Consider the following 27,418-nt stretch of genomic DNA (forward strand, 5'->3'; position numbering starts at 1 on the left):
CACAAATGCATATGGTTTCTCCATCCATTCCCCGACCCTTCGGTTGTTTCCGGGTTTTGGCTTGTGTAAATAACGCTGCAGGGAGCAGGGCAGTGCAGGTGTCTCTCCGATTACCTGTTTTCATTTTCTCTGGATAAAACCCCAGAAGTGGGATTGCTGGGTCACATGGTAGTTCCATTCTGAATTTTTTTTTTTGAGGAACTCCGAACTGCTTTCCACAGTGGCTGCACCAATTTACATGCCCACCCATAGTGCACGAGGGGTCCCCTTTCGCCACAGAGTTGCTAACACTTCTTATCTCTTGACTTTTTGGTGGTAGGCATTCTAACAGATGTGCGGTGGTAGCTCATTGTGGTTTTGACTTGCATTTCCCTGGTTATTAGCGATGCCGAGCATACGGGCCATTTAGATGTTTTCTTTGGAGAAACATTGTTCCATGAAAGGGAGGTCTACACACAATGACCTCCAAACGCCGAAGGAGCCAGAAGACTGAAGGAATAGGCCAACAAGTCTAGTTTGAGGAGAAACGGTGTGTCAAGGGGATTTAGGGATAGAAGCGTGTCTTGGGTGACTCCATCTCCCGTAGGACCTGCTTTTCTAGCCTTGGAGGCTGGGAGCACGTGCAGGGGGCCCACCCAGAGGAGATGCTGGAGACTCACAGGTGTATCTCAAGAGCAGACTGAGGACACCGTGCGGGTGTACCTATGAGGGTGTGGCTAGGCGGAAAGAATGTGTGTGTGGGGGGCTTGGAGTGTGTACGGGGGGCTGTGCTCGGGAAGGCTTCAGGCCACAGAGTGGTCATCAACGCAGATTTGTCTAAAATCGCGTTAGTCTGGTTCACACAAATGTCTACACGGTTCTCTGACCATTTTTAAATTGGACTTTTTTGTTGTCATTGAGTTGTATGAGTTCTTTCTCTATAATAATTTTGGATATTAACTCCTTATCCAATACACGGTTTGCAAATATTTTCTCCCTTCCACAGTTTGCTTTTTCATTTTGTTGATTTATTTTGCTGCGCTGAAGCTTTTGAGCTTGATAGACTTTCCACTTGTTAATTTTTTTCTTTTGTTGTTTGTGCTTTTGGTGTCATATCCAAAAAATCATTGCCAAAATAAATGTCAGTGAGCGTTTCCCCCTCATGTTTTCTTCTAGGAGCTTTATGGTTTCTAGGTTTATATTTAGGTCTTTGATTCATTTTGAGTTTATTTTTGTTAGTGGTGTGAGATAGAGGTCCAATTTCAGTTTTCTGCATGTGTTTATCCAATTTTGGATAAATGCAGTATTTGGGTTATATCCGATATGAAGGTTGTGTATGACCGTCATTATGTTGAGGTACATTCTCTCTATACCCAACTTGTGGAGAGTTTTTTTTGTTTTTTGTTTTTTAATCATGAAAGAATGGTGTGTTTTGTCAACAACATGGCATGACATGTGAAACATGAAAGGACGTTTGTGTTTAGTAAGGTCTTACTCCCCCTTTTACTGAGATCCTCCAAGGTCTCTGGAGGTGTGTGCCCTTGACGGTTGCTGCTTACCCAGCCCGCCCAGCTGCGGGCGTGTTCCTGGTGATCTTTGGCTGGAGGGCCCTGAAGTTGGCAATAAAAAAAAAAAATAAACGACAATAGCAAATTATCCTGTTTAAATCAAATTTAGCTGTACAAAACAAACACTACAAATCGAAACAAAACAAAACTCCCTCCGATGGTCCTAGGAGTTCAAAATCTTTGGTGTGACGCTGGGAGCCAGTTCCAGATCATCTGGCCTTCAGCCCCCCGCCCCAGCCCCTCACCCGTCAGCCGCTCGCGCTGCCCCGGAGGTGAGGACTCTGAGAAGCGCTGCGTCCATAGGGCGGACACCTGACGGTCCCGCCGAGGAGTTTCCTGCAGCAACAGATGCAGCACAGCTCGTCTCACGACGGTCTCGGGACACGTGGCCTCAAGGAACGACGAAAACCAGTTCGACGCTTACAACAAAAGCAGTCGTGACCTCCATTCTCCGTCGCGGGCTGCCAGGTGTCCTGCGGAGCGGTATTCGGGCCCACTCCACCCCAACCCCTCCTTCCCGGGACTGTAGTCTCTTCTTCTTTTTTCCTTTCTCAAGGCAGGGGGGTCACTTGCGGAAAGCGAAGAGGGCTTCTTCATTAACAAAAGCATATAATCGAGTAACGGGACTCACCGCGCGCTCCTCAGAGCACCATAGTGTTTATCTGATGGCCCCGGCGCAGGTGACGAGGTGGCCGAGTGGTTAAGGCGATGGACTGCTAATCCATTGTGCTCTGCACGCGTGGGTTCGAATCCCATCCTCGTCGGCGGCTCCCTCACTGCGCCGCTGGAGTGAGGTTTTAGCTCTCTGTGGACGAGAGGATTCGCCGTCTCTGCCGGAAGCGGCCGGGCTGCAGGAAAAACCCCCAAACAGGCGAGGCCTGCGGTTTCCTGGCAGTGACTTACCTCTTTAACCGTTTTACGGAGGTTTCCAGGGCTGGGGAACTCGCCGCCGTCCCCTGGGCGGGCGTGTTGCCCCGACTCCGCTCCCGCGGCGGGGGGCACAGGTCCGCCCCCGTCCCCGAGCCCCCGGGGTCTCCACTGAGGTCTGAAACTCGGGTTCCGGACCCTCCGACTTTCTCACGCCGGTGAGCGGCTCGCGCAAGCGGCCCTCGGCCCCGCCTGTCCGCGCTTGCCACCGAGGTTGCGGGCCCCGCGCGCCCGGGAGTTTCCCCGACGCCGCCCCCCGCCCCGCATGCGTGACCTCGGCTCTCCCGGGTGAGGTCCGGCGGACCGAGGGCGTGCGGCCGCACAGGCGATGCTAGCGCCCCCTTGTGGCAAAAATCCTTTCTCCAGGCCCTGAGCCTAGTTCCGCAAAGGAAGGCATCATTCTACGTGTTTGTATTTTAGTTGAATTACCTTAAATCAAAGATCTTTTGCAAGCGCTCCGGCCTCTATTGGCTTCTCCGTTCTTTGGTCATCTTCTGCCATTTGCATCTTAATTTGAGCACATAATCCCATAAAATCGCTCCTGTCACCTCTTTTCACTTCACTGTAAACTAGAGCAAGGGGTCAGGTACACTGTAGAATCACAGAATTCAGAGGGACAGTAGAGATGATGTCTCTGAAAACGTTCCCCCTCTATCACCTGTCTCTGTTTTACAGATGAGGAAACTAATTGTTTAAAAAATCATAGAACGAGCCTTTCCTTATTAAGGTTCATGGGAGCCGAGTTCTTTCAGATCAAGTGGTTAGGGTGATGAGGCCTTTCCAACATGTTCAAATCCTGCGACTGACTCTGTGACTTTTGATATCTAGAAAATTCTTATAAGGGACACTTGTCATGAGCCAGTGGATCTTCCAAAGCCTATGAGGATTGAGGCCTACAAAGCATGAAATTTGAAGCGATATCTGATTTTGAATTTCATCTAACAATATCTGGCTTATATGGGATATGTAGTTTGCAGATGGTTTACAAGCTCTTAAATGAAAGAAGACCACCAGACCGCTAAAAATTATATCATGTTAAAAAAATCACAATGGAAAACATTGATAAAATTCTTTTTTAAAAAAAGATTTCATTCATTTATTTGAGAGAGAGCACAAGAGGGGGGAGGGTCAGAGGGAGAAGCAGACTCCCTGCCAAGCAGGGAGACCTGATGCAGGACTCGATCCAAAGACTCCAGGATCATGACCTAAGCCGAAGGCAGTCGCCTAACCAACTGAGCCACCCACACGCCCAACATTGGTAGAATTCTTAAATAAAAATAAAATTGTCATATGGCCAAGGCATCCCATATCTCAACAAAAACATAGCATGTTAAGATAGAGCAAACTGGAAAATTTTGTCACTCTTATGACATGCAGAGATCTTCTTCAACTTTTTAACCCATCTCCCCTTAACCTGGCTAAGTGATGGATGAAGGGAAGATATCACATAACAGTTCATTGCCTTTATGTCTGTGATACTTAGTGCTTGAAAATTCAAGATAATTGATCTCTGGCCAAAACTATGAGGAACACACTGCAGTTGAGCAAAGTTGGATTTATTGTCTTGTTGCAATGGTGGGGGGGGGGGCAAAAATATCATGGTGATCTAGTAAGTGACTCAGTAACACTGATTGGTTATCTTAATTTTTGTCTGGAAGGTGAGAGGATCAAAGTAGGACACATTATTACGGACAGGTTTTTTTTTTTTTAATCTCACTTCCTGATGGTCAGAGTGGCCTTATCTGTTGTTGGTATGCTTCGAAATTATTTATGTTCCACAGGAATTGACCAGGGCTTAACTGTGAGGGCCAGGCCAGCTCCTAGCAACGCTAAGGCTGAGCTGTGAATGTCAGACCCGGTCCTGGCTGTCAGGGGCTTCTCTTCTATTTCTCAAAATGCATGTAATTCATACACTCAGGAACTCATTTTTAAGATGAAATGCAATAAGGTTTAAGATAATAGGAAAGGATGAATGATTTCTAAAATTCATAAATCTGCATTGACTCCTCAAATGATTAAAGTATTGGCCTCAGTTTTCCATTCCTTCCTGTACCCAAGCCCTTTGTCTAGTAACTTCTCAGTTCCTCTTCAAGAGATGGAGTGTTGCCCCTGGTCTATGGCCTGGGGCACGAGGATGACTTCGATCAATGGGATGTTAGTAGACATGAGTTAAGCAGGGCCTTTAAATATGTTGCACGGTTGAGCCTGCCTCATACGTCTCTGGCGTCTTCATGAGAGGAACTCTCCTGCAGGGAAGGGACCCCCTTCAAACTAACCAGAGCCCCTGCAGCGAGGAGCCCAGAAGCCAAGTGGCACCATACCCACAGCTTACAATACAGCCCTTACTTCAGCTTGGCTGTCATCAGAAGCTTGAGTATTGCTCTCTGCTTCTAAGCATTTGCGGTTTGTTTTGTTTGTTTGTCATGGAGCAACAGCTGATTGAAACACACCGTCCTTGCTCCTTCCAGGTCATAAACAAAATCCTTACGTTTTTGAACCTATCTGCTCTAATATATAAGTTACTTATATATTATCTAATCCACTTACTCTCCTTTTTGTTTTCTGTGTTGCTCCCTTCCCTTCTCCCTATCCCCCACCCCAAGTCTCTTAAGGACATGGACTTGTGTGTACTTTGTTTACTGTGATCCTAGAAGCTTAGATCCTATATCCTAGAATCCTAGCACTTAACGATAGTGGCTGGGAGGGAAGTTGGTACATGGAATGTGCTCCATAAGCATTTATGACATCTGTGAAGCTGTTCTTCCCCTGCCCAACAGGGCCCAACTCCCAGTGTTTGTAATCCACAAACAGGCATCTTTATTTCTGTTCTCCTGGTCATTTTTTCCCATCCATCTCTAAAAACTGTTATTTTTTTTCTGAATCCCCTTCTCAAAGCAGAAAGGCTTACACATCTATTGGGAGTGCATATATTCTTATTCTCTGGATTTGGGGACAAGCGCCTAAGCTCCAAGGACCATTTAAGGTTCAGGATGTCTGCAGACTGGTGTATCATTTCAATTTTCTTCTGTTTGGCACTTCCTGGTCTGCAAAGGCTGCCTGCTCCTTTCGGTACCCTTTGCTGTGAAGGCAGGAGAAAGAGAAGGAAAAAAGAAGAAAGAGGGAAAGAATTTGTGTCAGGAACATTTTTATCTTCTTGGATCAGATTTTCCACCTCCATTAAAGTCCTGAGGAGGGTGTGGGCAAAGAAAAGTCGGTTTATCCTCTGGTCCTCAGGGTTCAATACCCATCGGGTGGGGAGGAGGAAGCTTTTGTGTCTTCTCAGGAAACCAGAAAAATGCAAGCAACTTAAATATTTATTAACTATAACTTTATTCAGTTCTTTTGAGAGTATATCCTTTTTGTGGTTTGTAAAAGGATACTTAGTGTGCATGGTACATTTTGTGAAGAAGGGAGCAGTGAATGGCTTCACATGACATTAACACGTAGCATTTTTTGGGTGTGTGTCCAAGAAATCTCAAAGCCTGGGAACCAGCGCTCAAGCCCCAACTTCTCTGTACAATGTGGACTCTACAGCTGACTAGGGAAAACCAGAGTCGTACCAGAGATGGGGAACGGAAGAAGTAATTATTACCTTGTTTTAGTATTCGCTGCTTTCACCTAGCAAAAGCATCCTCCACGTGATTTGAAGGAACTGTGTTTCACCATGAATTCAAGAATTGAAAGTTACTTTTTCTTCATCCTAAATTACTAAATTCCATTATTTAGGCGCAAAAATGTGTTTCTGTGTATTTTGTGCAGCTGTCTTCTCTGTCTTCCTGCTTGCCTACACACTCTGTAAAAAACAGCTGAGTTCTTTTCATGACCTTATTTTTTTCTGTTCTGTAATTTAGGTTTGAATCTGGGCTGTTCTCATCCTTTTGATGGCAACAAAAGCAAAAGAAAAAGGGAAGTTAAGAGGGAAACAGAGGGTAAGAGTGAAAACCAGTAACACAGACTCCAGCGGCCAGATCTTCCAAGGACACACAGACTCGGCCTAGAAGAGAAACGTGAAGAAAAGAGGGGGGAAGGAGAAGCAACAGGCTTCCGTTGTGCTGGCCTCTGGGGCCTAGCGTTGGTCTGAGAATCAGCAAGTCTTAGAGAAGAGTGGGTTTACAGATTTGAGTTCCCTTGAAACTGTGAAAGTGAAACTCAGGCGCTCAAAATCCAAATTTGAGGAGAGCTTGAGAGCCCCCCAGATTATTGGATGGCCTTGTTCTAGTTTTGACTCCTAGCCTCTCTTGGGTCCTGACACTGGTTCTCACCAGGCCTTTGAGATGGACCTCTTTAGAGCTGAAACTGGAAGGTATTATGCTGAATGAAATAAGTCAATCAGAGAAAGACAATTATCATATGGTTTCACTCATATGTGGAATATAAGAAATAGTGCAGAGGACTGCAGGGGAAGGGAGGAAAAACAGGTGGGAAAGGATCAGAGAGGGAAAAAAATCCATGACAGAATCTTAACTCTGGGAAGCAAACTGAGGGTTGCAGATGGGGAGGTGGGCGGGGGGATGGGGTAACTGGGTGATGGGCATTAAGGAGGGCACGTGATATGACGAGCACTGGGTGTTACACATGAGTGGTACATTATCCAACACTACATCTGGAACTGCTGGTGTACTCTAAGTTGGCTAATTGAATTTAAATTAAAAAAAATTGAGGAGAAAAAAAGAAACGGATTTGGAAAAGAGATTTCTCCCACTACATGAAACACGGCAATTTTGGGGAGCACGTAAAAACGAGAACTAACCACGAAGGGATTCGAACCCTCAATCTTCTGATCCGAAGTCAGACGCCTTATCCGTTAGGCCACGTGGTCCCCAGGTATGTTTCCTGTGGTGGCACTTAGAAAGTATAATGAGCTTTCTGGCCGGTCCTGAGCTGTCAAATAGCGCCCCAGCCGCCCGTGATTTTTGTCATTGAAAAAATGGAAACGAGATAACCAGGGTTATTTGGGGCCACGGAGTCGGGACTCATGAAGGGTAGGAACTGACAACAATTTCGGTCTTGGGTACTGCACGGCGAGAAAAGTCATCGACATGACCACTCCTGAGTGGAAATCTGTTTACGGCCCCCGAAAGATGCCAAAATGCTGCATATTGTCTGCATTCACTATTCCTAGACTCTGGGTACTTGGAAGGTCCTCCTGGACAGTTACCCTGCAAACAGCACCCAGAAGGCAGTCTTAGCATCCGCACGGTTGCCTTCCTCGCTGTCCTGCGTGGATACCTGTAGGGTCCCCTTCTCATTCTCCTCTGGGACTTTCTCCGTTTGTTGTAATGTGACATCAGAGCACTTTTCACCGCCGTGTGGCTCTTTCTGTTTGGAGAAGAAGAGCAATCTTTGGTTGGCAATTTGGGAGGGCTATAGAGTGGTCCAGGGTCATTAACGTTATCTGAAACGTCTATATATTAAGAAATAAACACTATAGTAGGATTACAAAAAAATTGACTGCTAACAATTCTTACACTTAATAGATGATTCAACACAAAAACACAGTGCAATAAATAATTCTATGGGCAAGATATTTATAGAGTTTATAATGTTCTGTAGAGTGCTAGGCCCAATAAAGTGATAGAGATTTCAACTTATATTTTGGATGACTTCTTTCGAGTTCTTCAGTGAACCCGTGTGACCTCACGCACCTTGTTTGAGGATACTGTCTACAATCTTAAATCCCACACCTTGGGATCTTTGGCCCTCTTGGCTCATTTGTGATGGGTGAAGTTAGTAGCTTCTGGAGCACAGAAATGGGGTCTTTACATAGTCTTTTCCCCCCCTGTCCACAGAATTACATCTGGCAAATAGTAGGAGGTCAATAAAAACGTGCTGAATTTCTCACATACGTATATTTTTGAATTTTACAATCATTTTTAATGTGGGGATTATATAACGAAAAGACTCTTTTATCCTGCAAGAATCCGCATATGGGCTTGTTCTCTTCCTCTCTCCCTGGAAGCAGGAAGATGGTGGCTAAACCATCAGGGGTTGTGTTGGGTTACATGGTAAGAGGAGACCCCCAAGACTTAGTCATCCCAACTGGTAGAGGGAGACACGATCTTCAGGAAGATCCCTGGCAAGGACACCCAGCCAAAAGAATTTTTGAGGATGACTGGTGTCTTGGTGTCCATGACATTTCCCTTCAAGCGTCAACATGTTTTCTGGTGATACCTAACAAACGGATATCCCAGATATCTGTAGCAGAAGATCATGATGAATGCCTTGGACAGCTAATGATTGTTGACAAGAAATGTGCTGCTGATATGGGCCTGGTTATGAAATGGTGGCGAATGAAGTTTGGGAGGGGGGTCAATGTGTCTGTCATGTTCTTCTGCATGTTTTTGAAGGTAGGCAGATGAATTGGTCTCCTGGTTTATTTTTATTTTTTATTATTATTGTTTTTTTTGCATGTATCTTTTTATTTGTTTTTTTATTTTTTATTTTTTTAATAATTTTTTTTATTATATTATGTTAGTCACCATACAGTACATCTGGCCTCCTGGTTTAGCACGCTGTAGGGGTAATTTTCTCTTCTCTTGGCAATGATCAAGTTTGCAACTTCCAATATGTTAGACAGTATACTTACTTGTGAGTGTATATAGAGAGGTTGAAGAAATAATTTTTAAAAACGCTATACATTATAAAAGACATTCTTGTATAGTTTATGATAAAAACAAACAAGAAAGAAAAAGAAAGACCAGACCACAAACTTGAAAACTCCAGCGATTTTTTCTCTAGCTAGAAAATTTGATCGTATTACTCCTTTGATCAAACTTGGTGATGGTTTCTTACTGCCCATAGAAAAACAAAATCGAAACCTGTTTGCACTGCAGACTCACATCCTTATGGCCGTCCCTTTCCCTATCTCTTCTGCCACAACTCAGGATTATATCGTAAGACCTAAAATTTCAAGGGCTCCTTTGACGTCTGTGAGTCTCACAGGGCCCCACCCAAACGGTCCTGTGAATTCACCTGTTCTCACAGGATATGCCCTCTACCTGGCTAATTCCCCTATCGACCAGACCAGGTATATCCCAGCCCCTCAACCTAATGGGTTTCACCTCCCTGTCAGTCTTAGAAACTATTAAAATAAGCCAATTCCATCTTTTGGAGGAAACGAGGGGTCACCCTTTTCTCTGTCTGCTACAAAGCTTACCTCCCACAGCCCTTGCTGGTCACTCTATTTGGGAGTGCGACCCAATGCAGTGGAGTGGCAGGCGGTGCCCTCCTCCTCCAGGCTGTGAGTGTATGTGACGGTAAACGGCTACCAATCTCATCTGCCCCGTGTTGAGCGTGGTGTGTGCGGCCATTTGGTATTAGGCAGAGGATCCCTCCTTCACCTATAGGTGAACGGGAGGTGATCAGAATACAGCCACTTTACTTTTCTCCCCAAATCCTCCTCCTCCAGTCGCCCTCACCTCCATGCTCGATCACACTGAATGTTTTGTAGTTCTCTAGAAACCCTTAACTGTTATGCCTCCTTGTATTTGCTTGCTTTGTTTTTTTCTACCAAGAAGCCTCTTGACTACCTGCCAACCTCTTACTCATTCTAGTTTGGACTCCAAATCTGCCACCTTTCCCAAATTGGGCCATTGCCAGGGCAAATGTAACGCAACAAATCTATTTTACTCAAGTTTTCACGGATGTCTGTAGCCATGGTGATGACCCTTGGTCACACCCAGTGAACTAAAATACTGGCGTGTTCACTTAATTACTGGGTCATGATGTTATCCTGTGTACCTGAAGCAGTGGGTCACGATGAACCAGGTTGTCAGCATATTTAAAGTAAACTTGGAAATTCATGATGTGTATCTGGTGTCCGGATGGCCGATCGTGTGGTAGGCATGTGATGAGCTCCCTTTCAGAATGTGGGCTCCAGTACTCAAGTGGACTTTGCTTGGGAACCACAGCTCCCACTGGTCCCTGCAAGTTCACAACTGGAGAGAAAGAATGTGGATCATCTCTGAAGATGGGGGACCAGAAAGACTTCTTTTGTTTTTGCTTGTGTATCTTTTCCTGCTGTGTCTGCACTTTTCCCTTTGCTGTAATAAATCTTAACTTTGAGTACATGTTCAGTCATGGAGTCCTTCTAGCAATTCGTCCAATTATTGGGTGATCAGGGGGTACCAGGAACAATCATTCTTCCTTATTCCCACTGCAGTTGGTATATAATCTTTAAAAAAAAATATCTTATTCTACTTTACATACTTGTTTGCAAGCATGTCTAGACTGTAGACTACTTAAATACTTTTCTTACTGTTTAGCACAGTATCTGACACATAAATATCTGAATAGGGAGCTTTTCTGAGAGATATGTAAAACATACACTTTAAAAAATGAGCATAGAGAACAGTCCTGTTAGAGAATGTAAAGGAAGGTAGGCGGTAGAGACACATTTACCAGCAGCGACCACGCCAGTGGTTTTCTCAGGTCAGAGTTCAATCGTGGCCACCAAGACTTTGCGCTCTGGCTCCAACTGTTACTTATTTACTCCGAAGATTAAGACTTTCGTAGTTGCAAAGGTTTGGCGCTGGGATGGCCCAGGAGATTTCTTGTCTATTGCTTTAGCCCCATGGCCACAACTACCTAACAAGTAGTGCTTTCTGAATTATGATATAGAAGGCAATTAAACCCCTTATCTGGACTTCCAGCCCTGTCCTCACCGCCACACTCAACTTTTTTTTAGCGTTTTCCCAGCTTCCCAGGGCGATGAGACTGTCGTGATAACTGCTGGCAACAATAGCACTATCACTTTGGCAACCACTAGAAATAAAGTTTATTGTGGAGAGACATATTAGTTAATGATAATTGAGTGTACTTTACCTACGTTCTATTTATCTCTAGAGAATGTAAAGTTTCACGTTTATTTTCAGGAAATAACTTAAACTCCAGAATTAGACAACACAAAACAAATGTAGCTCTATTTTCTTTCCGTGTTATGAAACTAAGCTACAGAATTTCAATTAAAATTGTGTATTAAAAAGGTACTAGCAGAGGATGGTTTCGATCCATCGACCTCTGGGTTATGGGCCCAGCACGCTTCCGCTGCGCCACTCTGCTCCTCAACAAACGACTCTTTCTAATAATACTCTTAACTCTTTTCCGGGACGATTCCTCCTACTGGAAGAACCCGCGTGAGGTCGTCTATTTCCTTCAACTCCTTGGCTACCACAAGCTGCCAGCTCTCTTCGGAATAATACCGCTACCAGAATCAAAGAGAAAACAAAGTAGGCGCAGAGAAGGAAAGATTAACACCCTGTTGAGATTTCGGACGCCGAAGTGAGAGGTGGCTGGATATATAAAAGAGTGACAAGCTCTAATCAACAGGGAAGGAAGAGGAAAGCCAGGTAAGGATCGCGGGCGAGCATTGCGCCTCGGAGACACTAACCAGGCACGCATTCGCCTTTGGGAAGAACACCCTCACGGGATTGGTGATGGAAGTGCCGTCTGGCCGCGTGAGCCAGGCCGCGGCTTGCGGCGGGAAGGGCCGGTCCGCGGGCGCAGGAACACCGGGGCGCCGCAGGCCAACGCAGACATCTGCGCGACCGGACAAGCCACGCCCCGCAGCAAAAGACATGGCAAAACGGTCCTTTCTTTAGTCTGATGCAGTTAAAAAGATTCGAAATTCCCAGGTGGGGACCCACGACGCTCTAGCCGCGCCGCAGAGGGCACAGTGGCGGAGAGGGTGGGGGAGAGCGTCGGCTGGGCCCAGCGGTCCGTGACGTCACCGAGCCCGCTGCTAGGGGCGGGGCCGCCAACGGCCGTTCCCGCGTGCGCGCTTCCAGTCCTCAATTAGGTCCGCAATCCGCACATATAAGGAGGTTGTCTCAACGCCTTTCTTACTTTTTTCGCAAATCTTTTTGGTTCTGCAGCTATGTCTGGTCGTGGCAAGGGCGGGAAGGGCCTGGGCAAGGGGGGCGCCAAGCGCCACCGCAAGGTGCTGCGCGACAACATCCAGGGCATCACCAAGCCCGCCATCCGGCGGCTGGCCCGGCGCGGCGGCGTCAAGCGCATCTCCGGCCTCATCTACGAGGAGACCCGCGGGGTGCTCAAGGTGTTCCTGGAGAACGTGATCCGGGACGCCGTCACCTACACGGAGCACGCCAAGCGCAAGACGGTCACGGCCATGGACGTGGTCTACGCGCTCAAGCGCCAGGGCCGCACTCTTTACGGCTTCGGGGGCTGAGCATCCACCACCCACCGTATTTCCAAACACAAAGGCCCTTTTCAGGGCCGCCCACATCTCATGAAAGAGTGCATCACTCGCCACTTACTTTAATAAGTTTTGGTTCTCGTTTGAGCGTTTAGGTTACAAATGGGTTCATTATGGTTGCGGTTACTGCTTGGCGCGAGTCACTTTTTTAATCTGACGGCTTTGGAACTCCGGGAGTTAATCGCATCCTTCGGCCGTGTGGTTGTTGCTTTGCGGCAGCCGGATCTGTTTAGACTTTGGCCACCTGAGCGCTTTATGTCCGCAGAGCCGCTCACGTGGCGTTAATCTGCTTTCCCAAGGAGCCGCCTCTGTTCTCGAGCACTCCCGAGTTAGAAATTGTGCTCGCTTGGTTCCTGAGCACTAGAAAGTGGGATCCCCGGCCGGCAGGTAGCGGGTGAGTCTTCCCCGCCCGGCTCCTGTTCCCAAGATGGCGGGGCGGGCGAGGGACAAAGAGCGCGCCCAGCGGCGGGGCGGCGGGGAACAAAGACTGGTTCCCGCCTAAGGGCCGCCCCGCCCCCCCCGCCCGCCCCCGGCTGGGGCGGGCTCTTCCCGCCCGCTGCGTCGTCCGGAAGGCACTGGGGGAAATGCACTCGCGTGGAGACCTGACAAGTGTTTAGCATGGCCCCTAAATTCTCTGACAGTTTGAAAACCTCAAGTAGATAAGGTCGATGTTACCAGATGAGTAATATTTTAACCTGTACATATAGGGATCAGGATATTTCACCCCAAATTACTAAGTGTAGGGGGGGAAGTAGTCCTCTTCCTTCAAGGTCTTCCGGCTGGACTAAAATTTACATGAGACATGAACAGGAGAAAAAAAAATACAAAGGTTTATTACCTGCGTGCAGAGGCCCCATAATGAGACAGACATAAATGACCGAGGCAGGCAGTTTTTATACCTTTTAGAACACAATACATTTGTGAGGAATTGACAGGATTAAAACCATGAAAATTATCCTTTAATATAACTTTTAATATTAAGGAAAATTTACTGCACTGGCATTATTTTTCTCACTTTTACAAAGAGTAGGGAAAATAGAGAATAGAGAAAACTGGCACCGGACTAATAGTAATCAGACGAGCATTTGGAAACCGCCGATTTGTTCAAGTCCCTCATTTCAACATTGAAAAAAGTGTCTGAATCACCTCAGCTAATCAGAGAGGGGGGCAGGGTTAAAGCAGATTTCCTATTTGCCCTATAAATATATCTACTACTCACTTCCTGTATTAAGCCTTATATTTTATCATTATAAGTAATCCACATGTATGTTATTAATAGAATATTATGAAGTAATCCACACGATGAAATTTCTACTTAATATTTTATATTCCAACAGAGCATCCTATAAATTTTTTTAAGGCAACCAACAAAGCAAATGTCAACCAATAGATGGATGGATTGTGACATAATCAGGCATAACCTTCCAATCTAACACGGCTCTGAAAACATGAGCTTCAGCCACATGTGATAACATAGCAACTCATTGTTCCCTGAATAAAGCAATTCCCAGGAACTAGATGCAATATAATACTATCTTGATCCGTTTAGGCTAGTTATGCTGTGATAAACAATCCCCAAATCCCAGTGATTTACTATGATAAAGGTTTATATTTTGCACATAATGTTTATCGACTGTGGGTCATTTATTTGGTATAAATTTCTTATTTTGAGGTTATTTGAATTTCCTTTGAGTGTATAAAAGGATAGTTCTTTTACGAAGTGAGATTGATAGCCATCTTCTAAGTTGCTGGCAACACCACAGCAATCTTTAGGGTGACCCTAGCTTTCCCTAGTCTGGGAATGATTATGGACGGCAATTTCGTGATTCTATTCTAGCTTTAAAAGTGCAGTTGTTTTCCTGAAGATGACTCCTCATTCTGGCCAGACACTACAGCGAGGTTCGGCAAAGAGAACTGGAGGCATGGGAACAAAACAGGAATAAAAAGTTCCTAAGCAACTCTTGTGTGAATTTCCAGGGTCCCTTCCATATAGCCCAACTTACTGTTAAATGAGGTACCCTTAGTACTAGTGAGACATGGGGAAGTCCCTGGGAAATGAGTCGCATGTTGCTTGAATTGGCAGGCAGTGACAGGGAAGTCCCACAGCCACAGGCCCCAAGTTGTTCTCAAAAGAGTTCAGGGTAAAGAAATGTTCAAAGGAGGGGTGTAGACTGTTAGAAGGGAGTTATATTGTTCACACCGCCAGACAAGGAACCCTAACTAGTGTCACTTGCTGGTAGGCTTTGTGGCCTACTGCCTTGCTCAAAGCCTCAAGACTCAGATTCTAATATGGGCAGGACTAAGGGCACCTTCCCTAACACTTCAACCAGAGGTTTTAAGGGACAGCTAATATTTTGGAAGACTTTCCTCCGTGTAGGTACTGTCCTCAATGCTTTACTGTATTCTTTTACTGATCATGCAGCATGTGGTAGTTACTAATTATTATTCCCATTTGAGAGGTAAAGAAATGCTCACAGAAGGTTTAAGAAATTGGCGCAAATTTAGCATTGAAATAGGTTGCCAGGACTGTATCGTGTCCTAAGGGATTCCTCCTTAAGCCACATTTGTATATCTCTTTTCATGTACTATTTTCAAATGTACTTAAAATTAGCTTTGGGGAGCAAGAAGTGAATGCCTTCATTACATGTGGGGCTTAGAGAATCTTCTTCACAAGCCCCATTACAAAATTGAGTTACTTATATAGGAAATGGTTGGGGTTTAGAGCCGATGGCCAAGAAAGAATTCTTTAGACGTCTTTGGTGCAAAAAGGTGGTTTTATTAAAGCACGGGGACAGGACCTGTGGGCAGAAAGAGCTGCACTGGGGCCATGAAAAGTGGCCCATTATATGCTTTCAAGTTGGGAGGGAGTTAGGGATAGCACAAGCCTCCAAGGTATTTTGGAAACAAGGTTTTTAGGACCTTGAGAGAGCTAGGTATTGTTAGGAAAAGCTCATTTATTACTACTTAATAAAAACTCAGTCATGAGACTCTTTAGATGTGTAACAGTGGATCATATGCTTGGAGGATGATTGCTAACAGATATCTTGGTGGGGGTAGAGTTAAAGGAAGTTTTCAAGGGAATTTTTATATGTTAAAGTAGACTCACAGGATCCCGAGGGGTTGGAATAATGTTAAGCTTAAGATTGCCTTTTGCCCTTAGCAAAGTATTAACATCCAGGCAGCTGAGCTCCCAGAGGAAGCTGTTTCAAGGATTTGTCAATGAGCTGTAGGAAGTAAGGAAATTTAATTTTTTCTTTGCTTCCCACATCACTTATATTAATGCTCACAGAAATCTATGTAGGTATCTGCAGATAAAGACATGTAGCTAGTAAGCAGAAACAGATGTCTGAGCTCAGTTATACATGGCCAATGCGCATGGTTTTCCATCTACAGCACATCGCTCAGAAAAGTTGAATTCGCCGCCGGCTGATCCTTAGCTTCCGTATGTCGCTACGTACTTTGGCTGGTTTAGGAATTGCTGTGCATCAAAGGACAAGCGTTATCACCTGGTCAGTTTTGCTTTTGTTTTATTCTAATGCTCAATTTTCTCTCTGAGCCTGTTACCCCATTCTTATGATTGCAACTGGCCTCTATAGCTTGAGAAAAATCGAATAGTGTGGAAATAGTCCTTAGATAGGGATTCAGATCCCACTTTTATTTATTTATGTAAGGGGCTGCTTAACCTTAATTCCTCAGGTCATTCACTTGTCAAATGGGAGATTCCATTTCGTATGACTGTGATTGTAGGCTGAAATCATGCGAAGGACAAGCACACGAATGTTAATTCCTTTTAACTTCTCTCCCTTAAAATCCCAGGAAATGAAGACGTGACTGAGGACAAGATCATTCAGGACACGGAGAGGTTTAGGGAGAACTCTGGGACTCCTTGGGGCTGAAGAGTTAAGAGGCTGACAGATTGAGGCAGATCCCTATCTCTTCACCACCCCCCACCCCGAATTAAAGATGGAGACTTTCACTTGCTTCCTTACCCCTCATGTTATCCAGTTGTAGGCAGTGTCTTTTAACCCCTTGTGTATTAAACAGGGTAGAAAACCAGTGGATGAGTTCTTGACCTTGCCAAGAGCAATATTTAGCTACGTTAAAACTTGCAGTGAAGAACTTCATGGAATTGGGAGGACGTGGGTTTGAGACTGGCAGAGACCCGCTGTCGTTTAGAAACCCAAGTTGTAGAGGGTACATGACTCCATTAGATGCCGCTGTTGCCACTAGTTAGCTCAAAGCAAGTTAAAAAAAAAAAAGGTAGTTTCATTTTATCAAGAATGCTTACTTCTCTCACTTGCTTTGATTTAGGGCTACTCAAAATCAGGACTGTTTTCCCCTAATTACTCCCGATTCAGAAGTAGTGGGAGAGGACAAAATGAATAGTCTATTGAGGTGGGGGCACCCTAGGTATATTGCTCTCAGTAGCTAGCTACCGGAACAGATAAGCAGAATGCACTATAGTCCAATTGCTTACAGATTTACTCTTTGGTGATTGTTATCATGCCGGAAGCAATTTGTGCCCCCAGATTGTTATTATGCTCAACAAATTAAATATTACAATGGTTCTAACTATTTTCACCAAGCTTGTAAAGTTTCAGCTCTTTAAGCGACAATGTGGGTGGCTCTTAAAAGAGCCTGAAATCGTTGGTGCTGTTCCGAGGGACAGATTTACTTGGAGCTGGTGTACTTGGTGACGGCCTTGGTGCCCTCGGACACGGCGTGCTTGGCCAGCTCCCCGGGCAGCAGCAGGCGCACGGCCGTCTGGATCTCCCTGGACGTGATGGTCGAGCGCTTGTTGTAATGCGCCAGGCGCGACGCCTCGCCCGCGATGCGCTCGAAGATGTCGTTGACGAACGAATTCATGATGCCCATGGCCTTGGACGAGATGCCGGTGTCGGGGTGCACCTGCTTCAGCACCTTGTACACGTACACCGAGTAGCTCTCCTTGCGGCTGCGCTTGCGCTTCTTGCCGTCCTTCTTCTGCGCCTTGGTCACCGCCTTCTTGGAGCCTTTCTTCGGGGCCGGAGCCGACTTGGCTGGTTCAGGCATTGCAACGAAATAATACACCCAAAAGAAAACCAAAGATGTACGCCCACGACCAAACGCTGTCCTATTTATTTGATGAGTATGCAAATTAGGGATTGCAGAATTACGATTTCTGATTGGTCTCTTCAGTGTCTTAATCCCTGATAGGCTCCTTGTTTATGCTAAACTCTCATTGGCTCGTCCCCTTATTTCAACCCCTTACATAATTTGACCTTGCAACTGTAAACGCCCTATGTAAATTAGGAGCGTTGTTGTTTTGCATATGCCTCTTGATTGGCTGAAATTTGTGTTCGGCCATCGGCATAGGCTGCTTTACCAGACCACCGCAGACTATAATCGTTAAGCTTCTGGCCTTGTGGAGAGCTCGATTCTTTTTGAGTTTTGGCGCAGTTAGTACGCTAACTATGTCTGGACGCGGCAAGCAGGGTGGCAAGGCTCGCGCCAAGGCCAAGACGCGCTCCTCGCGGGCCGGCCTCCAGTTCCCGGTGGGCCGTGTGCACCGCCTGCTCCGGAAGGGCAACTACGCCGAGCGGGTCGGGGCCGGCGCGCCCGTGTACCTGGCGGCCGTGCTGGAGTACCTGACGGCCGAGATCCTGGAGCTGGCGGGCAACGCGGCCCGCGACAACAAGAAGACGCGCATCATCCCGCGCCACCTGCAGCTGGCCATCCGCAACGACGAGGAGCTCAACAAGCTGCTGGGCCGGGTGACCATCGCGCAGGGCGGCGTCCTGCCCAACATCCAGGCCGTGCTGCTGCCCAAGAAGACTGAGAGCCACCACAAGGCCAAGGGCAAGTGAATCTGAGTACCGGTGTGTGCAGTTAAAACCTTTTTTTCCCAAAGGCTCTTTTCAGAGCCGTCCACGTTTTCACATAAAAAAAGCTTGTAACAAATTTTAAATTCTGCTTTTCTATAAACGGTTATAGTCTCTGAGTAATGAAACGATACTTAACTGCGATTTATATTGGCTGTTTAACGTTATTTTGAAATGTGCCCAACGAAACGGGACTTAGAGGAAAACCTCAGTACGGTATGGAAGGGTTTGATGTAGGTGAGGGGAAGCTAGTAACAGTTACGGTGACGTTTACAAAACCTTGTCTCTCGATGACAGGTTGACTCCGTGTTCCTTTAATCGTGTTTAGCAAGTAAAACACCTAGAGTAGGGAAATCCAGAAGTAAGGGGGTAATTAAATGAACCGCTGTGGAAGGGGTTCTGCAATTCCTTAAGACATTAAAAACAGCAGAACTGTAGGACCGGAAGTCGGCGCGGGCTGTTTCAAAGCCGAATTGAATAAAGCTAATACTGTCTGACCACCATAAGGAAGTCATTCACCACTTGTTGCACACTGATCGCCCGTCGTCTCTGGGCCAGGCGTTTCACCTGCGGTTTTCGAGTGCAGATAGGAAGGGGCAGTCCAGACCACTCAAAGCTCAGTTCAGTAGAAGTGACCATCTGAGAAAAAATATCCGTAAGTTTGTTCTGAAAGCGTGACCCTCGGTCTCTTAGGCCCCATTACGTGGTCTCCAGAATTGGCATCTTCCCCAATCCCCAGGTGATTTCTAAGAATTTGAGATGAGTTGAAGCAGAATATTACTAAGTTAACTTCTTGGATCGCTGAGTACAACAGAGACAGGGGATTGGAATGTTGACTAATTCATCCAATCCAAGTCTGTAGTAATCCACCAATCACGTCGTTCACTGTTTAGCCAATGGTTTTATTGCGCGGGACTTTTGAAAAATGCAAGACCAATCGGAAGGCTTCTGAGTATATATAAAGGCAACGTCTTCATGCTTATTTTTCAGTTTGGCTTCTTTACCCTATTTCCTTTGAGATGGCTCGCACGAAGCAGACAGCGCGCAAGTCGACGGGCGGCAAGGCCCCGCGCAAGCAGCTGGCCACCAAGGCGGCCCGCAAGAGCGCGCCGGCCACCGGCGGCGTCAAGAAGCCGCACCGCTACCGGCCCGGCACGGTGGCCCTGCGCGAGATCCGGCGCTACCAGAAGTCCACCGAGCTGCTGATCCGCAAGCTGCCGTTCCAGCGGCTGGTGCGCGAGATCGCGCAGGACTTCAAGACCGACCTGCGCTTCCAGAGCTCGGCCGTCATGGCGCTGCAGGAGGCGTGCGAGGCCTACCTGGTGGGGCTCTTCGAGGACACCAACCTGTGCGCCATCCACGCCAAGCGCGTCACCATCATGCCCAAGGACATCCAGCTGGCGCGCCGCATCCGCGGGGAGAGGGCGTAAAGCTTTTATTTCCACTACTGGTCCAAATAACTCAAAGGCTCTTCTAAGAGCCACCCACTTTGTCTGTAAAGTTGCTGTAATACAGGCCTCCTCAAGCAGTCTCGAGATTAATGCCTTTGGAGATTCTCTGAAATTCGTTCCCGAAATTTAAGGGAGTTGAAGGGAAGCTTGGTAGATGGCATTTGGTTCTGGAATTGTGAAGCCGTTTTTCCTGAGCTTTCAGCTGTGACCTAAACCCTTCCCCCTTGAACATGAGTTGGGTAGATTACATGCACGAGTTGCCTGAAGATAGTAACTTCTGGCTCCGAAGAAACTGTAAAGATCTTCCTCTGAGGGTCGCTTTGACCTGGGAAGGGAATGAGCCACTTTAAGGTGGTTTGCAATCGCAGGTTATTGTAAGTTATCTGGGCACGTGTGGAAGGTGAGGTCCTTTAACCACAAAGGGTTGAACTTGCGTGAAGGTGGCTTTGCATTTGCTACTTACCTCTTGTAAAGGGGGTACGTTTACGCAACAACAGGTGAAAAAGCAGCTCAGCTATGTGAACATGTCTGATTGCCTTTCCATGTCTGAAACCTCAATTTGCTCAATTCCCATTTCTAGTTAAGTGAGAGTTTTAGCTTTCCTGTAAAACAACCTTTTACACAGGAATGCAGGCTGATAGTTGGCTTTTAAATAATCAGGATTTTGAATGAGCTTACTGGTCATGATGGCTTCTACAGTCTGACTCAAAGTGTCTGCCCACCAATGCCTTGGACATCATTTGGGAGCTTGCTAGAGATGAAGGTTGTCAGACCCCACGCAGGCCTAGTCAGAATCTACCTTGTTCCACGTTCACCTCAGGTGGTTGGTTGACACTAACAGTAGTTTAAGAAGCCAATAAAAAAATATATTTTTGGTCTCATCAAGAAAGCAGCCTGTGAACTCTCACCAGGAATCAGCATTTGTAAACAGCATGTTTATGTCACAGAATTAAATGTTTTCTAAATTAATTGCACATAAGAGGAACCTGGGAAGATAGTTTGACTTAATGGAGATCAGTGATCTCAATATTGATGCACATTACAGACAATTGGACGTTTTATAAAAAATATCTTTGCCTGGGGTCCAGTCAGTAGCATTTTAATTGGAGTCTGTCGGGGTGATCCCAGGCAATAGTAATGAAAACTCAGGTCCTTCCAACAGGTCACTAGGGTCGAGAGCAGATGCTACATAACTTCCAATCTTGTGATTAGCTCCTGACTCCAGGTTTAGCAAAGATTTATCTGTAGAATCAGGCTTCCTTTTGGCTTGCTTTCAGAATGTCCTGCTCTCCAAAAGAGGCTTTTCAGGCTTGCTCGAGGACTGTTAAATCTCTGCAATGAATCAAACAGTATCTGACTTTTGTAGTAATTTCCGAGGATGGGGCTCATGGGAGTCTGTGATGACAGGTGGACCTGCTTTGGGCGATTGACAATGCCAGGTTTTAAGGAATGCTACAAAGAAGAACCTTCTGGACTTCCTGGCAGATAATCTTTCGAGACCTGTCTATCTTCCCATTGGGCACAAAGTCCTGTTTGGGTATCCACCTGGTTTTTCTCCATGGCCATTATTTATTTATCAATTTATCTTTCCTTTTCCCCGTAGCTATTCTTTTCATTTTTAAAAACCTTTTTATTATGTGATATTTCAGAATATATGAAAGTAGAAATATTAGTTTCATAAACTCTATGTACCCTGCATCCAGCTTCCACATTATCAACACTAGCCAAATATGTTTTAACTGTGTCTCTTCCTCCCCCTTGCCTTGATAATTGTAAAGAAAATGGTATCATTTTTGCTTTCAGTATTTTAAAACACGTCCACCACTTTAAAACCTAATTCTGATGCCATGACGATTCCCCCAACATTCTTAACCTGGGTGAACTTAAAAATTTTATTTACTCCACATATATTTGTTGAGAGTTTACAATGTGCTGGTTGCTGTTCTGCGCATTGGGAATATACTCAGAGAACCATCCAGACAATCAGACAATCCAGACAATATCCAGACAATAAATCAGATAGATACCATGTGTAGTATGTTAGGAGAAAAATAAAGGTAGAGTTAGAGAGTGATGGGGAGTTGAGATTTAGATATGGCCACCTGTGAAGATGGCACTAAGAGGATACTGTAACAGCGGAGACGCGTGGAGAGGAGAAGGGAGTGCTGAGGTGCCAGGCGGCTTCCTGCCGTGGGCAGGGCACAATCCAGGGAGATGAAGGCAGAGAAACAAAGAGAAGCCGGCTCAAGTAGACAGGGGCTCCGAGATGTAAGGCCTTGAGAGGAGTCGAACACAGGAATTTCTGTGACTGTTTCTCATATAAGCAGTTCAGCTTTATATTTAGGTAGTCTCCGTCGGACTCCAGTACAAAATTTAGGGCCCAGTTTTCTTCATGCTTTGTGCTATCCAGACCTTGAAAATGGAAGCTGACCTTTAGCATTTCATAGTTAGAGAGAAAAGAGAAAATCGCTGAAAGTTAGGGGTTAAATGTAATTCATATCCCAGTATTTCAAATTCACTAGTTGTTTTTTATTGTTGTTTCTTTTTTCTTTTTCTTTTTTTTTTTTTTTGCCAGTTTACCCTCAGGCGACACTCTCCGTTTACTCGGATTGCAAATTCAGGATAACAAATGCGAATATCTTCAGGGTCCACGCAAGAGATTCTTCGTATCCTAAACGGGGGTGAGCTCCGCACCTGCACTTCAGTCAGCAGCGGTGTTTCTGGCGGAATCTAAGCCCTCCGACGGCCAGCTGCAAGCTCTGGGTGGCAGCTCAGTGTCTGTTAGGTCATTTGTCCAAGAGAGGTGTTAATGACACCTGCCGTGGGAATTGTGTAGGTAAAAGAGCCGTGACTTCATTAGTTCAAAAGTGTCATTTGGTGCTTACATAGATCGTTTTATTTAATCCACAGGATAACTAGGGGTTAGGCACCGTTAGCCCAAATACGATGTTGAAGAACCGGAAGCACAGCGAGGTGAACTACTTCATACAGCGGCTCATTTCAATAGGTCAGTCATGGACTTTTATCTCCGGGGCTAGAGAATGGAGGGCCGTGGTTTGTTACTTGCATAATTTAGTTTTACTTTATCCATCCATCCATCAAAAACTTCTTGATTACCTACTATGTGTGCCACATTGTTCTAGGTGCCAGAAATAGGGCAGTGAGGAACATGGGGAAAGTTCCCTGTGTGGAGCTCACGGATGTTCTCATTGTGGGAGACAGGAAATAAACAAAAAAAACCCAAATACAGTATGTTGGTAGGTAAAGAGATTAAGAAAACAGGCCAAGAAGATTAAGGACTGCCAGGGAGTGGGAGCGATGGGTGGTGGAGGGTTGTAGTTTTAAACAGAGTGGGTGGGGAAGACTTCACCGCTTAGACGCCAGTGAGCAGAGGCAGGAAGATCATTCGAGATCATTCCACAGGGAAGCTACCGTGATGACGAAACAGATCCTAAGTTGGGGGCATACTCAGTGTCACGGCCACAGGTCTGACGACCAACTATATAGAACCAGGGTTTTCTTGTTTTCTCAAGCTGGAGTTTCTAGGTAAACTCCACATTAATTCACATGTTTTTAATATTTTTAAAAAGTATGACACCAGGTTCCTGAGCACACCCAACTTCTCTGGTGATCTAAAAGGCAAGGGCAGGAAGAGACGCGTGTTAATCTCATGGAGGACTGCCAGCCTGATTCAAAGACACCAGTACTTAAGGAAAGAGTATTAATTGTGTGATAATTCATTTAAAATAAAAAGTAAGATTTGAGGTTCTAAATAATCACTGTCATAATTTTTCAGAAGAAAGAGTACATCCACAGAGTGGCTCTGCGTAATGCCTAAGGTCATGGAGCTGGGAAATGGCCTCCTGTAGGTGTAAGAACTCATCAGTTTCCCTCTTGTCTTATTTATAATATTTATAATTTATAATTACCTATTTAAGTAGGAATTTTGTACTTATATGAGCTGGGTAGGGACTGCCACACAGCTGTCCCCTGAAATGGGTTTCCTTTCTAGGTATTAATTAAACTCCCCGGCTTCTCTGGTAGCTAGTGTGGCTGTGACTACGTGTGGTCAACCTTCTGTTAGCAAAGGCAGAGAGACGCCATTCTCGGGATTTCAGTAAATGGTGAGGGTGCTTCTTTACCCTTTCCTCCCTCCTTCAGGATGGAAGGTGAACCAGATGTAGCTGGAGCAGACATCTTAGACTACAAGGTAGGAAATCACTTACATGTTAGTCTAGTTTGTAGTACTTTCAAATACACTGCGAGGCAGCCATTTCTGAGGCGCATGGCCTCCAGGGCAGGCTGACAGTGACATCCCAGCAGCCGGACAGTTATGTGGGTGTTGTCTGTAGAGGGCAGATGCGGCTAATAAGGAAGTCACCAAATGGCGGGACAATTTAAAATTGCATAAATACTGAGTACCTCATCAACATTTAGTGTCTCACAAACATTTGGCGCTCCTCGGTCCTTTCCTCTCTTCCTATCTTCGTGTAACATGTGAGCTCTGCTTGCTTTTTCCATGTGTAACATGTCTTCTGGGCAACTGATTTATGATTTTTGGTAAATACAGCTTTTGAATTATATCTACATTTCATAAAATTCCCCGCTTACCTATTGAACACTTCTTAGAAGTTTCTTACTTAGGAATCACCTACTTAACATTTCTTAGAGTTTCAGCCATCCAATTTGTTGGTGTTGTCTTAGTCCTCCATAGCAGAATTTAATAGCAGAATGTATTTCAGAATATTCTCAAATAATAGAGAAAACACACGTTACACAGAGAGAGAGAGTTCCCTCAGGAGAGCGGGGCCCCATTCCAGGCCTGAGCTACGTACCTGTACATGAGAAATCGACTTTCATCTAGTTTAACCAGTGACTATTTTAGGTTGTCGGTCATTTCCAAGGGTATCTAATACTAACTCACAGGCGTACATAAAAGACAGTCCTTAAGAGGATTAATGGACCAGATTTGCTATGCTGGCTTTCCTTTCTGCATTTCAGTAAGATCGGATCTTATGTTTTAGTAAGGCACAACACTAGCACTTCTGCAAAATCCTTGTGAAGCAAAAATGAGACACGGCTAGATGAAAGTATAACTATATAGCCCCTGTTGTTAACTACAGTCCGTAAATACAAACTCTGGGTGTCTTTTTCTGCAATCGATTCTTCTCTCCCTCTTGCTGTCTCCTCTTTCTTCAACATAGTCTCTTACTCCACCTTCCTTCCAGAATTGCTTCTCAGGATTAAATCCATTCAGCTTTTGGCAATGCTAAAGTGATCTTCAGACAGAGGCTTATCCCTTCTGTTAGTGCGGTTATTATTTAAATGTCCATTCTAGACGGGAGCCCTGTGAGGTCAAGAATGGTTTCTAACCTGCTCACTGATCTTTCCCAAGTACCTGTCACTTTCTGAAACTTAATAGGCTCTCAATACATGAACAAATAAACTCAAGAGTCCTAGTCCTTCCACTCAACACATCATTTAGGGAAGAATTTGGTCTGTGATCCTAGAATACTCTGAACTAACCATCACTCTCCCTGCCCCACACCCCATGACCCAACAGGGAAGTGCCTGTAAGGGTGGACTTTGTCAAAAGCCAGGACGCTAACTGAAGTCCTGTGCTTGAGATTAATCTCAAGGCATTTTGTAATTCTATAGCTGACATTGTATTGTTAATGATTCCAATCAATCCTCTTAAGGGAAGACGACCCAAGCCTGGCTTCTTTGCTGGCTTCCAAAGACATTTCCCTAAGGGAGGCATTGTTCCCAGGCTGTTTGCTGCTGCTTCTTTCCTTCTCCGTCCTTTTATAAATCCTGTTTAACCTTTTTCAAAGAAGCCTGAATGCCTCTATTACTTGCAGAATAATAGTTTGAGTTATTCTTCAAAAGACATCCTTTCTTTTCACTAAAGTCTCCCGTCTACCCTTCCGTTTACTAGAAATTAGCTTCTCACCCTATCAGGTGTACGGTATCCTATTGTTTTCCACTAAACAAGTCTCAGAGACCCATCAGGCACAGTATGTTCTCTAGGCAAGCTTGTCTATAAAGGACGTCCAGAGGTATACTCAAAATTTCTCAGCTACAAGCCCTGTCAAAAGCTCTGCCCGAGTTGTTTTTCAATTTTCTGAAATCTTAAACCAAGAGTTCAGCAGCTAGAACTTATTTCTCAGTTTTCAAACAAGTTTTTCTAAGCTTGCTAAAGCCATCTCTGTTCCAGGGAAGCACGATACTGAGAAAACAAGGATGGGAAAGTAAAGATGAAGGAAATAGGCATTTTAACTTTTGGCACAGTTTTTCCCTAATATTAAGACGGTTCAGTATAAAAGCTCTTCGTGTGAAAGAATTGAGTGGCTCTGAAAAGAGCCTTTGGGTTCGGGTAACAAGACGCTTACTTGGCAAGTTTACTTGGAGCTGGTGTACTTGGTGACGGCCTTGGTGCCCTCGGACACGGCGTGCTTGGCCAGCTCCCCGGGCAGCAGCAGGCGCACGGCCGTCTGGATCTCCCTGGACGTGATGGTCGAGCGCTTGTTGTAATGCGCCAGGCGCGACGCCTCGCCCGCGATGCGCTCGAAGATGTCGTTGACGAACGAATTCATGATGCCCATGGCTTTGGACGAGATGCCGGTGTCGGGGTGCACCTGCTTCAGCACCTTGTACACGTACACCGAGTAGCTCTCCTTGCGGCTGCGCTTGCGCTTCTTGCCGTCCTTCTTCTGCGCCTTGGTCACCGCCTTCTTGGAGCCCTTCTTCGGGGCGGGCGCGGACTTGGATGGCTCAGGCATGACAAAGCTCTGACACCAAAACCTAACAGAGTGAAAGCTGAGCGGAGGATTGGCCTACTTTTATATGGCTTGTATGCAAATAGCGGCTTAATCTGTCTTAATGCCTGATTGGAGCAAATCAGCCAGTAGAAACATTTTATGCAAATAAGGAGGCTTCAAATGTTCTTTTTGATTGGCTGTTTATGTGGCTGCAACTCTAGACTATTTTCTCCATCAGAAAAAAGCATTTTCCAAAACAGCAAAATGCCGCGTCAATATGAGCCTTGTGTCTGCCTAGATCCCCACCTAAAGAGACAAAAACCTGATATAAATTTATGACCCTGTTTTCCTGCTAAATTGCAGTTACCCGGATACTAAACGCAGGAAAGAGAACACAAAAATTAGCTAAATATTTAGATATTTTCAAAGTTATGCCATGGCATTCCCAGTTTGATCAAAGTCGAGAACATTTAAGCTTTAAGAATCAGAGGATCGTCACATTTCCACAGCGATGCTATTTTTATGTTCCGTAGAAACACCGTCTGGAAGAGGTGCCAGTGTTTGTGTGTTCGGACTTATGGGATAGGGTGTTTCCATTGCTAAAATAAAACGTTTCTTCAAAGCCAGAAGCTCTGAGAAATGATAAAGGACGAACCTG

At 45.5% G+C, this 27,418-nt stretch overlaps 4 protein-coding genes and 3 non-coding genes across 8 annotated transcripts; 3 read left to right on the plus strand and 4 right to left on the minus strand.

Annotated features, from left to right (window-relative positions):
• Positions 1-2,229: 2,229 nt before the first annotated feature.
• On the plus strand, positions 2,230-2,311 carry TRNAS-GCU. The gene has a single exon. It is a non-coding gene; the product is annotated as a tRNA-Ser (tRNA).
• A 4,909-nt stretch (positions 2,312-7,220) lies between these two features.
• TRNAR-UCG lies at positions 7,221-7,293 on the minus strand. The gene has a single exon. It is a non-coding gene; the product is annotated as a tRNA-Arg (tRNA).
• Positions 7,294-11,462: 4,169 nt separating this feature from the next.
• TRNAM-CAU lies at positions 11,463-11,534 on the minus strand. The gene has a single exon. It is a non-coding gene; the product is annotated as a tRNA-Met (tRNA).
• A 678-nt stretch (positions 11,535-12,212) lies between these two features.
• Positions 12,213-13,075, plus strand: LOC121106104 (histone H4). The gene has a single exon (XM_040645190.1). It carries the CDS (start codon positions 12,349-12,351, stop codon positions 12,658-12,660), a length of 312 nt encoding a protein of 103 aa, XP_040501124.1. The 5' UTR covers positions 12,213-12,348; the 3' UTR covers positions 12,661-13,075.
• Positions 13,076-17,358: 4,283 nt separating this feature from the next.
• LOC103665098 (histone H2B type 1-C/E/F/G/I) lies at positions 17,359-17,765 on the minus strand. The gene has a single exon (XM_008693017.2). The coding sequence runs from the start codon at positions 17,737-17,739 to the stop codon at positions 17,359-17,361; it is 381 nt and encodes a 126-aa protein (XP_008691239.1). The 5' UTR covers positions 17,740-17,765.
• A 277-nt stretch (positions 17,766-18,042) lies between these two features.
• Positions 18,043-20,081, plus strand: LOC103665099 (histone H2A.1). The gene is made up of 2 exons (XM_040645161.1): positions 18,043-18,525; positions 19,539-20,081. Exons 1-2 carry the CDS (start codon positions 18,141-18,143, stop codon positions 19,976-19,978), a joined length of 825 nt encoding a protein of 274 aa, XP_040501095.1. The 5' UTR covers positions 18,043-18,140; the 3' UTR covers positions 19,979-20,081.
• Positions 20,082-20,220: 139 nt separating this feature from the next.
• LOC103665100 (histone H2B type 1-N) lies at positions 20,221-26,822 on the minus strand. Of its 2 annotated transcripts, none has more exons than XM_040645182.1 (2): positions 26,392-26,822; positions 20,221-23,631 (listed from the first exon to the last, which is right to left on the minus strand). In XM_040645182.1, exon 1 carries the CDS (start codon positions 26,779-26,781, stop codon positions 26,401-26,403), a length of 381 nt encoding a protein of 126 aa, XP_040501116.1. In that variant the 5' UTR covers positions 26,782-26,822; the 3' UTR covers positions 20,221-23,631; positions 26,392-26,400. The 2 variants fall into 2 exon arrangements, with proteins under 2 accessions (XP_040501116.1, XP_008691241.2); XM_008693019.2 differs by having other exon boundaries at positions 20,221-23,033; positions 26,392-26,821.
• Positions 26,823-27,418: the final 596 nt, after the last annotated feature.

The sequence above is a fragment of the Ursus maritimus genome, unplaced genomic scaffold (assembly GCF_017311325.1).
Source record: "Ursus maritimus isolate PB19 unplaced genomic scaffold, ASM1731132v1 scaffold_30, whole genome shotgun sequence".
Classification (NCBI taxonomy): Eukaryota; Metazoa; Chordata; class Mammalia; order Carnivora; family Ursidae; genus Ursus; species Ursus maritimus.